Source organism: Talpa europaea (assembly GCF_964194135.1).
Source record: "Talpa europaea genome assembly, chromosome: 8".
Classification (NCBI taxonomy): Eukaryota; Metazoa; Chordata; class Mammalia; order Eulipotyphla; family Talpidae; genus Talpa; species Talpa europaea.
In genome coordinates, this window is record NC_140075.1 from 89,791,777 (window position 1) to 89,805,628 (window position 13,852).

Below are 13,852 nucleotides of genomic sequence, written 5' to 3' on the forward strand. Positions count from 1 at the left end.
GAAGAACTTATCTGCCAGGAAATGGATAACATTTATAAATAGCTGTGGTGCCTATGAGAAATGTAGCATGCTGTGAGAATTCAGAGGAAAGAAGTAATTCTACTTGGACAATCTAACAGAGGTGGCATCTAAAAATGATAATTATTTCAAGCAGAAAAGTAGAGAAATATAACAAATATTATAAATCTGCCTTCCAGAGTTAACCGATATTATTTTCAAAAGTCTAAAGTTAACACCTCTCTTCCTTCTGAACGAAACACAGGTCTTAGAAAGTTTAGCCCCAACTTCACCTTGTGTTTTTCTTGCTATTTTTGTTACCAGTTAGTGATGGTGTTTTGGGATTCTCTTTGCTGCTTTTATCCTGCTACTCCTATAATGGCTTAATTTTCTTCTTGCTGAAATATCTACTTTAGTGGTGCTTTTACATTTGCCATCTTTTTAGTTCTGCTAAATTCTGTGTGTTTTCTTCACAATTTTCCATTTTCCCCACCATGTATACATATCCTACAGTTTAGCTATTCAATGAGATAGTTATTTTTTCTGAACTTTATGTTGGGGACTCTTTTTAATCACACCCATAGAACTCTGATTTTTTCAGAAGATTCATTATTTAACATCTTTCTTCTCTGTTGAATTATAAGGTTAATGAATGTGGAGGCTTTGCTGTGCTTTATTCTTAGAGTTGCTTTAATACCTGGCACATAGTAGCCACTCTGTAATTTTTTTTTTTTTAGTTTTTGAAAGAATGAATGAATTTCGATATTTTGTCCATCCTTGGAGAAAAATTACTCATCCAGCCTTTATAAACATGTGATAAAAGTCTGGCACACATTACTAACATTGAATTCATAGTCAAAAATTACATTAGGCAAGCCGTATGTGGGCACTAGATCTATTTAGAACCTTAAGAAATTCAGAAACTGAGATATTTATTTTTATAATATGTCATGTTTTTCTACAAAAGTGAACTTGTCCTCACTGTCATGTACAGATTCTGTATATGATTTGTTATTTTTAGATTTTTCATGAAACTTTGCTTCCCCCTCTCCCCTAGTTATTATCTTGAATGAATGTATAGGAATTAGTATTATGCTTTAAGAATCCGTAAGAAGAAGCATTATTCATACCATTTCACTAATTTCATATAAGCATGTAAGAGCAATACCGAATTTAGCTAAACAGGGTCTCCCCAGTGGCGAAACTGGTTGAGCGCCGCGCTGTGAAGCTGTCCGCAGCCTCTGCAGTGGGGTTCGATTCCTGCTGGCCGGTGTGAATCCCACATTGTGCAGCAGACCTCTCCTGCCTCGCCTGCTGCTCCCCTCAGCAGTGTATTTCTGTCGTCTGCCTGTTCTGTTCCCCACTCTGTCTGTGGTGAATCCTCTCACTCTCCTGTGCCTCTGGCCTGTACCCAGCTCTTGTATAAAAAATAAATAAATCTGCGCCCCCCCCCCCCCCCCCCCCCCGTGACGCAGTTGTTGAGCCCTGGGCTGCGAGGCTGCCCGCAGCCTCTGAAGCGCCGGTTTGTTCCCCGGCCCCTGGCAAGGGTCCCACAAAAATAAATAAATAAATAAATCTTTAAAAAAGATATTAGCTAAACATTATAGTAATCTGTCGTGAGAGAAACATCTTCTGGTTTATGAAAAATCATTTAATCCATTGGCTACTATTTATTATTGCTTTTCATGTCTCTTTTTTAGTTTACCTCATTGTACCTAGTTCCTCCATATTCCATTGTTTGTCTGTATTAAATAGGTAGAATCTATCCTTAGGGATCTATCAGTTGAGAGACCCAAAACTACAATATTTTCCATGGACTGCATTACATGAAATAGCTGTATATCTTCTGTGTGTTCAGTAGTTCACATTCAAATCAAGGAAGGTTTTTTTCCTTATGTAGTTAATATTAACTTTCAGTGGTAACTACCCTGCCCTAAATTCCCATGTGTTTTTTATAACAATAAATTGCAGTTTTCTTAAGTTGTATCTAGAAAGGCTTATCTGAGCAGTTTGTTTAGCTATACTATACCATTGGGTACGATTGTGGCTTTTAATTTCCAAATCTGAATTTTAGCATTGGGATGTTCTAAATGTCTGGAGAAATTGTGAATTCAATTCCCAGTGTATAAATTGGTATAAATTCAAAGTCAGATTTAATAAAATTAGCCTATTAAAGTTGTATTTTCACTTGCTGACTAGATAATAAAGCGAAGAGTAACATCATGATTGTAGAAGTTTGTCTTATTGTTGGTTGGAGTTCATGAAACCTGTGATTTTATAACAAAACTCCCCTCAGAATTTTGGACAGTGGTCCGATTTGTAATCTTTACCCTTTTATATATGGCCATCCATTCCCCTTTGTAGACAGTTTCTTTATCTATTATTCTGACATTGTGACTAGGTTAGGATACCTGACCACTAACCTCAATTTTCAGATTTCTGCTTTTCAGCAAAAATTGTCTGAGCAGGCTATTGCTCTGATTGTTTTTAAATCTCATTGAGATAGACTTCAGGTAGTTAATGTAAATGGTCATAGCTTTGACTTAAATTTCCTATAAGAGCTGTTGGTCTTGACAGCTGAGATCAGCTGGATGATCCCCTAATGGCAAGTAGATTTGACTTTTGTAGATTGGGAGGCAGAACTGTTTGAAACTGGTCTGTTTCTGGACACAGTAAATGTTTCTGTAAATGTTACTGTTTCTGGACACAGTAAATGCACACTTAAAAATGTTGACCACCTTATAAAAAGAGTCTTGCTCTCTAGAGTTCCCTCCCCTTTTTTAGTTTGAATCAGTTCAAGTTTTCAACTCTATGGAAGTTGGTGTTTGTTTGTTTGTTTGTTTGTTTTTATTTTTTTGGTTTTTTTTTTTTTTTTGTGGGACCCTCTCCGGCTGCTGGGGGAATGAACCGGCGCTGCAGGGGCTGCAGGCAGCCTCACAGCCCAGTGCTCAACCGTTGCACCACCAGGGGAGGCCCTTTTTTTAACTACAGTGTTTGGTAATTTGAGGTGGAGGAAACTAATATGAACTTCACATTTTTATTTCAATGTAAATTCTGAAAGCCTTTGATTTTTTGGAGTCAAGGTTTTTAAGGGTTATCATGAGCAGGTTGTGACTGGAGGGGAAGAGTCTAATGGTTTTGAGTGACAGCCCTTGCCCTCTGCCCCTAGCTGAGAACTCAAAGCATTGTTGAATAGCACTAAAATGAGCTCAAAGACTCTAGCCAGATGGTCAACATAGGACTTTTAAAGTGAGGGAGATAGTAAAAGAGTAACCTCAGAGAAACACTCTTCTGTTAAAGAACTGAGAAAATGAAATCTGTAAAACTCAGTGTAAATTATACCACCTTCTGTGAGAACAAATGCTGCTAAATGTAACAAAAGAAAATGATAGTGGAGGAAATCAGAGTTCAAGAACAAATTTTTAAGTGTAGTTTTCGATTTTCTAGTACTTAATACTCTCTGACTTTCCTCTTAGATCCTTTTCCTCCCCCTCTCCAAAGTCTGTTTGAAAGGGATTTTGATGGGTAATGGAAAAAAAGGGCAACTTTAGAGAGAGTATAAATGAGGGCATAAGATGCCCTTTGTTTAGGAATTATCTCAGACAGCTTTTGAAAACATGCCTTTTAAAATCTTTATTAAGGAAATATTCAAAAATCTAATTTTTAAACCTTTGAGTTTAGTCTGCTTTCAGTAAAAATATGGTATAGGTATCAAAATAACCCCCCCCCCTTTTGTTTTCCTTCCCTGGTTTTTGCTTATAAGATTTACAGGTATTTAAAATAAACCCATGAAAAACAGAAATACTGTCCTGGGATTGGCTGAATAGAGTAGTTACCTTCAGGCTCCAAAATCCAATTGAGATTGACTTTTGGAAATAAATTTGGCTAAGATTTCTTCCTCATTCTGTTTTTATAAAGGTGTACCTGAAATGATACTGACCTATGCCAAAAATCCCAGGGATCCTATTCAGTGATGTGCTTGTAATGGTCATAAAAGAATTAAAACAACACAGATGTGGACTGATATGAAAAAGTAGGCAGAACACGAAATTCTCATTGTGTGGTTTTAATGTGGCAGATCCTTTAAAATACTTTGGTGTATCATAATAATTGAAGGATTTAAGAACATTAAGTTAAAATACCTAGAAAACAAAAGCTTATAGTAGAATAACAAGAATGAACTATGTTTTATTTTTTAAATTGGAATTAATACAGGTTGCCATGGTGGCAATAAGTTAAAATATTTAACAGTAACTGTTTTGTATGGTCCTAGACATCAAAAACAGCAGTGTAAACAAGCAGGTCTCCTTAAAGAATCATACTCATGCACATTTTTAGGGAAAATAATTGCTAGAAGGGAAATGCATTTTCTTCAATGCTAAGCAAAGAAATTTTAATTGACTTCATTTTGGCATTGAGAATCTACAACTTAGTATTATTAACTCAGATTTTAAAATATTTGCTCATTGCTCTGGATTATGACTATTCAAGAAATACTGTTTTCAAAAATTAATTAATCATTTTAAATAAACTTTTTTTTACACATTTTTGGCATCAGTGAGTATGACTATTTATTACATTTTACCTATAAAAAAGTTGAACTGTTTTATATACTCTTTGTGGAAACAGTGCAGTCATAAATTAAAAGATGCAACTGTTTTGGATATTTTACTGGTGGTCTTGTGTTTTCTTGCCAGCAGTGCAGCTGTTTCAGTTTTCTCAGGATAACATATAAAAACTGTATGTGCACTGCAAGTTTATGTTTGAATTGCCAGGCCAGAGATGGTATGACTCAACTTTCCCAGAAGCAAGTTGTACCAAAATGTGATGAATCAAAACAACTAGTTGCACAGTGGTTTGTATTATGGCTATGAAGACCAATTCTTATTTATGATAGTTGGCTGTTTCTTAAGGTTGACAGAGTTCTACTGTGGTACTTGAATTTTGCCATGAGTGAGCCGCTATTGGACCTAAGCCTATGGTTTTCTTTTCAGGGTCTGATGAAAGGAAAAAAAAGTTACACACTAAGATTTGGATAAAAATTATCTGGACACTTGTGCTAGGAATGAAACATTTTATTTTCAAGATATCTTTAAAAATATTACTTATTATTTTTGTGATAGTCATTGAGCTCCCAGTGAAAAAAATCAATTTTATTGCTCCCAGATGATTATTTGATTATCTGAGGTGATTTAACATCTCATTTCTTATACATCACATCTTAACAGTTGATACTTTATTGTGTCCTTGGAGGTAATAAGCAGATGGATTTATGGCCATGTGGTAGGTTTAGTAAACCCTTATTTTCAGATTCTTTGGGATCTAAGGTTTTATCAAGAGTTTGACAGTGACTGTTTTATAACAGGGGTGTCCAAAGTCAAATGCATCTCACCAGTGTATGTAACTTGGGATATAGGGAGAGAGTATATTAGAACTTTTATTAAAATATTTTTAATTGCATCCCTTAAGCATTTGTTTGTGTGTGTGTGTATACATATATATAATAACATGCTTATCATATTGCTATATATAATTATATATAATCTAATAGTATATTACATGCTAATACTATGTGGATATAATTTATAAACAGGTATACAGGTTTTGGAGTTGTATGCTCAAATATTTTTCACTGCTATAAATATACTATCAAAAATGTTTGGAGATCATTGCTCAGTAAATACCAATTTCCCTTCTCCTTCCATTCTCCCCTCTCACCCTTGGCAGAGAAGCAAAGAATTGAGTTAACACCTTGATTTGTGGCAATGTGAATAAATTATAGTCTAATCCAGGAGCTGTATCTTACTTTGACCATTTTTTCTATTTGGCATCATATATTGCCATATATTTTTTAATCACACAAGCTTATTAAACATGGATACAAATGAAAAACAGACTTGTTATTATGTTAGAAATAATAAGTTGCTCATGCATCAAGACTTTGACATACAGGAAGTTTGAATGAATGAGTAGAAAAGTTTCCAAGTTATTAAAATGTTCTTGTACCTGATTTATTCATTTGCTATACCCGTAATTCTAAGGCGGGTGAAGCTCCTTTACTTCCTGAGGCCTGAAGAAACAATGTGGTTTCTTAAACTAGGCATTAAAGCAAAGCTGGAAATATTTGCTTTTCAGCAGTACTGGTTGTCATGCTAACAAGCTGCCCCTTTCTGGCTTGAATTGTCCTATTTTTCAGACCTGTTTGTCTACTTTTGTCAAGGTAGAAAGTTTTAATTGCTAAGTAATTGTGTGATTGAAGAAAAGTAGTATCTGTTACACTGTCTTTTTGAAATTGGTTCAATGTGTAAAAATATTAGTACTACAATAGTGTTAATATTGTATATTCATTTATTAAGAGCATGTCAGCCAGTTAAGTATCCAAACAATGGTCAGCAAAAAAAAATTAGTTCTGAAGATTGGGAACAGTGACTATTTTAATAGCAAGCATTATTTTTGAAGCCTCATTCAGAGCTGCTTTTAGATCTAAATGTAATTTGCTTTATAATTTAATACTAGTTTAAGCATTCTACATACAGTTGCTATGTTTCCTTTTAAGAGGTAATAATCCATTTATAAAGTCTGGACATTTCAATCAGAATTCCTCTTTAAAATGTGAATCAGTTTTACTATTGCCTTTTAAAATGTTACCAATTTTATATGTGCTTTTTATATCAATGTTATACTTTCTGTTTTGTTTCAGGTATTTAAACCATGTCAGAGCTGCCTCTCCACAAGACCTTGCTGGAGGCTATACTTCTTCTCTTGCTTGTCACAGAGCGCTACAGGATGCATTCAGTGGACTTTTCTGGCAGCCCATGTAACCTTTATTTCTCCTTTATGAGCTTTGGACCTTGGAGCCGAACCAGGGAGTGAGCAAAAATAAAGTAGACTTGTAAAATTATAGCCATATGTGGCTGTTTAACAATAGCACTACCACTAGCAGCTATGTTAAAGTATTTATAAAGAGAAAATTTTGGAACTTAGCTAGGTAATATAGTGGATAAATATTTGTGGAAAAGATTTATTTTTTATCTATATTTTTCTGAGAGGGACTGAAGTTGTAAGCCTCATTTTATGGTAGATATGAGTAATTCACCTATGTATATTTGAGGTTGACAGACTTGTTAAAAATCTCCTTAAAAATAAAGCTAGACTTCATATTAAGTTTTGTGGGGTTTTCTTATTACATTGCTTTACTTGAACATATTTCAAAATGCCATTTTGAAAATGACATTTACAGTTAATATCCGAGTCTATTATTTCTTCTCATAAAATGCTCCTCCTCCTGCCCCTCCCCCACCCTCACCATTACCCTCACCCCTGCAATGTTTTCTTAATACTAGTTCAGACAAGTGGATATATTTCCTTCTACCAGCAGGTTGTGACAAGCAAAACCTGACCTGTGATAATGTCACTCAATATTAAGGACTCAGTGCCTGTTCTGAGCAGTGGAAAGTGAGACAAACTTTCAGCAAGGTATTATAGTTCCCAGCTGTGAGCCACACTTAGGATAAACCAGAGTAGAGTATTAACCTGCTTTAATGGAAATTCAAAGAAGTAAGTTAATAGAATTTATTATGTAAATGGCACTTTTCATAGAAATTTGAACTTATTTTATGATGATTTGGAGATTAGAATTGATACTTTCAAAATAAAATTTCCCTGTGTGTAAATTGCAGACTCTGATGGAGTTTTGTTAAAACTTCAAAGGCTTTTTAATATACCCATGATTTTGCATAGAGTTTGGATCTGGATAGGATGGATATTTGCAGCATCTCAGTCTTGTATGGATCAGTTACATAGACTGCTAGATATGGGACATAGCTTCTCAAGGAAATTAAGGGATTTCCTATCAGATCTCCATTACGATAATTGTTACTTTCATGTGTAGAAAGTCATGTGAAACAAGATTTGTAGTTACATTAAGCTGGAATATGCTTTGTAGGGTAAGTGATAGGCTTTTGTGCTGCTGGCCTTGAATGCAGAAGGTACTATCACCTGCAGCCTTGAATGCAGGTGGTACGTGGGAACATGGGCTCAGGGTATGCATGCTTGACTGTGGACACATGGAATATTGTGTGATCACATGTAAGTGGGCACATCTGAGCAGAGACAGAGGCTATAAGGATAGTGTCACACAGAGGATGGTGTATGGTGGAGAACGGCTGCTGTGGAAAGTGACTACAGAGAAGAAGAGACCAGGAGATGATGCCAGAGAGAACCCAAAGAGAAAGCTAAAGATTCACTGTGGGTTAGAAGGCCTGCCAGCCTCCTGGCCCCCTGCCCTGCTGCCTGCCCTGTGCCTGGTGGCTCCACTTCATCTGTGTAACAACTCCATCTATTTTGACTAAGTAGATATTAATTTCAGAGTACATCTTCATCTTTCAATACTAACCATACTTGATAATTGAGAAAATGAAGGCATTAAATAATTGAGTAGGCCAAGATCATATACACAGGTTAGTAAAAAACCAAAATTGGAATACTAAGTATAGTCAATCTGTACTATACAGGCTACATCCTATTTCTCATATCTCGTGTTTTAAGTACAATCTTTAAATCTGTTCAAAGCATAGTGAGAACATTGGATTTATGATAAAGCTTTGTGTGCTCAACTGCCAAAGTAAAGTAGCCAGTCTTTAAAACAGAAAGAATATTACTTTTTCCTTAGTACCTTGCATAATGTATTTAAATGGCTTTCATAAAATAAAAAGGCTTTCAAAACTTTTTTTTAACTTATCTTACTTTGTGGAAACTGCCTGTACCTGATCTGACAAATTCTCAAACCATAGTGCATTGTAAATATTTTGCCTTTCCTATTGCCATACTTTGTTCGAGACCTAATTTAGTAGTTATTAATTGACCCTATTAGATCGAAAGAAAACCTAATGATAATTCACTAAACAGAAATGTTGTAAATTAATTGGATTTCCCCTATCTTCCCAATGATTTTCTCTCTTTTGGAGATAAAAGACTGTACAAGTATTCCATCAACACCAATTAAAATTTTTAACAGTTTGCAACACTAGCACAAAAGAGCATTTACCTATGTGCCAAGCACTGTGCTTCACATTTTATGTATAAATAATCCTTACAATAATCCCACTATTATTTTCCCCCTCTTTAACTGGTGGAGAAGCTGAGGCATACAGAGGTCAAGCAACTTGTCAAAGGTGATTACCAATTTAAAAGCAGAGTTGGGATTTGAATCCAAGTGGCCACACTCCAGAGTCTATACGCTAAAGGCGAATGTCAAACTGTCAAATTTACAAACAATAGCTGTGTAAAACCAAATTTGAGTATAGTCAAACTTAAGACTTCCAGCAAAATTTATAGATCAAGTGTTGCATTCTTTTAGATATTTAATGTTTAAGTGACATTAAGTAACCTTTTCTGGTACCCTTGAGAGAAGTTCTGAGAAATCCATTGCATGGCACATTATTTTACTATTAACTACATTCCCTTTTAAGCATTTATTAATAGTATTAAATATGTATTTACAGTGTAGTCAGAATGCATTAATATTGTATATTCCCCAGTTTCATTCAATATTTGATCTAAACTTAGAGTCTACCTTTTAGGGTGTTGAGGTGATCAGATAATCACTTCCAAATCCAAGTATAGTGGGAAAAACTTGTCAAAAGCTAACAAAGTTAAAAAATTATATTACGAACTTTCCAGCTATCATTTTCTAATGAATTCATCCAGAATTCAGTCAAAAGGTATTACATCAAAAAAGCTTAGATTTAAATACTAATCCATTCTGAAAGAAAAGAGGGGAAGGGTTCATATATTAGCAGAAGCATTGAAATATTTTTATTAAAATTATGTATGATATATTTTATGTAATTAAGGGATGACTAAATAGAGACAAGAATGTTATCAATTTACATGTATGAAAAAGAACACTATTTGTACCTAAATTTAATAATCCTAACCTAGAACATCAATATATAGCACTCGGGGAAAAATTTCTTATTCTTACTTGCTAGTTCACTTCACCTAGATCAGGAGAAAGCAAACTATGGACCCCTGACCAAACCCAGCTGCTGTCTGTTTTGTAAGCTAATGAGATAAAATTAGTTTCTGCAATTTAAGATTGAAAAAAGTCCAAAAAACAGTGTACTTTGTATCATGTGAACTGCATATAAAATTCAAATTTCATAAATATCCATAAGTAAAATTTTATTGAAACAGTATTTTTTGTATTATCTATGGCTGCTTTGGGGCTATTATAGCAGAGTTGAGAACAACAGCAACTTTATGGCTTGCAAAGCGTAATATAATATTATGCCCTTTTCAGAAAGTTTGCTGACCCCTACACAACATTCTACTCAGGAGGTAGAGAGAGCAAATTAGAAGTCTCAAAGTAGAAGCTCCTGACTGAATTATCCTCTAGACCTTGTAGAGGATGGGGTGGGGTGGGGTGGGTTTCAAAGCAACTTGACTTTGTGCCTTTACATAAAAAATGGGGGCTCCAATTCATTTCTTCCCTTTACTTCTATTTATTGCTTTCATCTGTTTATATGACCTGCGGGTTTTGATTAATTTAGATTACATGCATTCTTGAATTTTTTTCTGCAGAGACAAACATTGAATATTACTAAGATAAAATTGAGAACATTATATGGGTACTTAAATAATGATAAAGTAAATTGGCACTTTTTAAAATTAAACTTCAAAATAAAGTTGAGTATATTTCTTTGTAATGCCTTTTTAGGGAATAACATCTTTTAATTGCGGAATTACAAAATGAATTGTAAATAACCACTGTTAATGGTTATCTGTAATGAGATTTTACACGTATCTTTTTTAACATTTATTTATTTATGCATAGAACTGGGGTGTAGGCCAGAGGTGCAGGGGTTAAGAGGCTTCACCAGCCACAGAGTGGGGAGCAGAACAAGCGGATCTACTGAACACTGCTGATGGGAGCAGTGGGCGAGACAGGAGAGGTCTGCTGCACCATGTGGGTTAGCTGCATGACCAGGGATAGAACTCATGCTGCAATGGCTGCTGATAGCTTGATAGATAGTGCTGAGACTTTAACCCCTGTGCCACCAGAAAAACTCCTACCCATATCATCTTTAAAAATGTCTTTTCATACAAATACTGTCTGACACTGGTAACAATCCAGGAACATTTTTTTAACTATACATATTCATCACTTGGAAGGGGATTTGTAAAATTCTAGTAATTTTTTTTTTAAAGATTTATATTTATTTATACAAGCACTGGGTACAGTCAGAAGCGCGGGAGGGTGAGAGAATTCACCAGAGCCAGAGCGGGGAGCAGAACAGGCAGAAGGACTGATGTACACTGCTGAGGGGAGCAGCGGGTGGCAGGAGAGGTCTGTGTGCCATGTGGGACCCTCCTCCTCCGGTGGCCGGGGAGCAGCCGGGGATCAAACTGGCGCTGCAGAGGCTACGGGCAGCTTCGCAACCCAGCGCTCAACCGCTGCACCATCGGGGAGGCCCTCTAGTAATTTTTTAAAAAAGATTTATTGATGCATACAGAGCTGGCGTGCAGGCCAGAGATGTGGGTAAGAGGATTCACTAGAGACAGAGTGGGGAACAGAACAGGCAGACTGACTGAAATACACTGCTGAGGGGAGCTGCAGGTGAGACAGGAGAGGTCTGCTGTGCAATGTGAGTCACCTCCCTGGCTGGGGCTCCAACTCATGCTGCAGTGGCTGCAGATAGTTTCTTAGTGCTGTGTCTTAACCCCTTGCGCCACCAGGGAGGCCCTCCTCCCCCAGTAGATTCTTTGTGTTTATATTTGCCTTGTAGTATGTCATTACTTAGCATATTAATCCTTTCAGTCCTTAGGTGGAAGCTCCTCAACTGCAGTTAAGTGAATTCCAAAATTACCCTTGCATTTACCCCAAGACCCCAAAAGTGCTTAACTCAGAAAAGACTCCAATTTGTACAATGGAAATTTTATAATATAGAACAAGAGTTTTTTTTTTTAACACATTTTAACATATAATTGCACTTTTCTATTTTGATATTGTTTAATATTGTTTTGATATAGTTAATAGAAACTGGCAAGCACTTAACTAAAATTATATTTTCCAAAATTGTGTTTTTGTTTTTGTTTTATTTATTTTGCATTTATTCTTATCTCTAATGGGTCTGATGAACAATTTATACATTTAAGATATATATTAATATCTTTATTACTATAAATGTTTCTAATATCTGTGATAAAAATTATATGTTCCTATTCCTAATTTGGTTATTTTTTAATTAGTTATATTGGTCAGTTTTTAAATTTATTTTGCCTACTATTGTCAATTTTATTATTATTTCAAAGAAAATTTATGACTGTTAAGCATCTCTTTTACTTTGTTTTATACTTCATTAATTTAAATTCAGAGCAGTCTTATCTGTGTTATCTGTAGCTTCCATTTTCATAGGGTCTATTCTGTTGCTTTTCTCAATGTATTTTTTTTTAAATAATAAATTTTATTTTTATATTTCCCATACAATTGCAACCCCCCCATTCTGACTCCAATCCCTCTCCTCCCGCCCCCCACCCCCCAAAAAGTGTCTCTGGTTCATAGCTGTTTGTTGATTTTGATTTTCACTTTCTTATAGTTATTCATTTTCCTGGTCCCTTATTTAAGTTTTCTAGATTCCTGCTATGAGTGAGACCATCCGGTATTTTTCTTTTTCTTTCTGGCTTATTTCGCTGAGCATGATTCCTTCCAGCACCATCCATGTTGCTGCAAATTGCATGTGTTGATCTTTTTTGAGTGCTGAGTAATATTCCATGGTGTATATGTACCACATCTTCTTGATCCAGTCATCTATTTTTGGGCATCTGGGCTGTTTCCAAAGCTTAGCTATTGTAAAGAGTGCTGCTATAAACATAGGGGTGCAGGTGCTCTTTGGAATTGATGTTTCTGTGTCCTTTGGGTAAATACCTAGGAGTGGAATTGCTGGATCATATGGAAGCTCTATGTTTAGTAGGTCCAGAAATCTCCACACAGCTCTCCATAGTGGTTGGACCAGTTTGCACTCCCACCAACAGTGCAGAAGAGTTCCTTTTTCTCCACACCCTCACCAACATTTGTTGTTGCTAGTTTTTTTAATATGTGCCATTCTCACTGGTGTAAGATGGTATCTCATGGTAGTTTTGATTTGCATTTCCCTGATTACAAGTGATGTTGAACATTTTTTCATATGCCTGTTGGCCATTTGCATTTCCTCTTCAGAGAAATTTCTTTTTAGCTCTTCTGCCCATTTTTGACTGGACTGTATTATTTTCTTTGTTGTTGTTGAGTCTCATCAGCTCTTTGCAGATTTTTGTGATCAGTCCTTTATCATTAGTGTTGTGTGCAAAAATGTTCTCCCAGTTGGTGGGGTTTCTCTTTGTTTTTGTTATTGTCTCTTTTGCTGTGCAGAAGCTCTTTAATTTGATGTAGTCCCAGCTGTTTATCTTTGCCTTCACTATCACTGCTTTGGGTGACTTTCCTTCTATGTATTTTATGGTTTCAGGTCTTATGTCTAGTATAGAACAAGAGGTGTTTTTTTTTTTGTTTTTGTTTTTTTTGGCTGATATTTTTTTATTTAAATATTTTATTTTATATAATTCTTACATCTTTTTTCATCTTTGCTCAATGTATGCGTTTTCATTTTGGTTATATTCCCCATACAATTGCACACCCCCCCTTATTTTGACTCTAGTCCCCCCCCAACCCCCCCATGGTGTGTCTCTGGTTTATAGTTGCTTGTTAATTTGTCTGACCAAGTCTTTGTATTTCACACTTTCACACTTAACATAGCAAATTCTTCAGGTTGTAAAGAATTAGGTTTTCTCAACTTCTTTGAAAATATTCACCTGTAGTTGT

The 13,852-nt window shown here is 35.5% G+C and overlaps 1 protein-coding gene across 2 annotated transcripts in view; it reads left to right on the forward strand.

Moving 5' to 3' along the window:
- MNAT1 (MNAT1 component of CDK activating kinase) overlaps positions 1 to 6,925 on the forward strand; it is a gene marked incomplete at its 5' end in the record, with an annotated part of 150,794 nt that extends 143,869 nt beyond the window's left edge. For both annotated transcript variants that reach the window (XM_084239683.1, XM_084239684.1), the window contains one exon: positions 6,698 to 6,925. In XM_084239683.1, coding sequence (XP_084095809.1) covers positions 6,698 to 6,818 — 121 coding nt within the window. In that variant the 3' untranslated portion in view covers positions 6,819 to 6,925. The remainder of the gene's footprint in view (positions 1 to 6,697) is intronic.
- Positions 6,926 to 13,852: the final 6,927 nt, after the last annotated feature.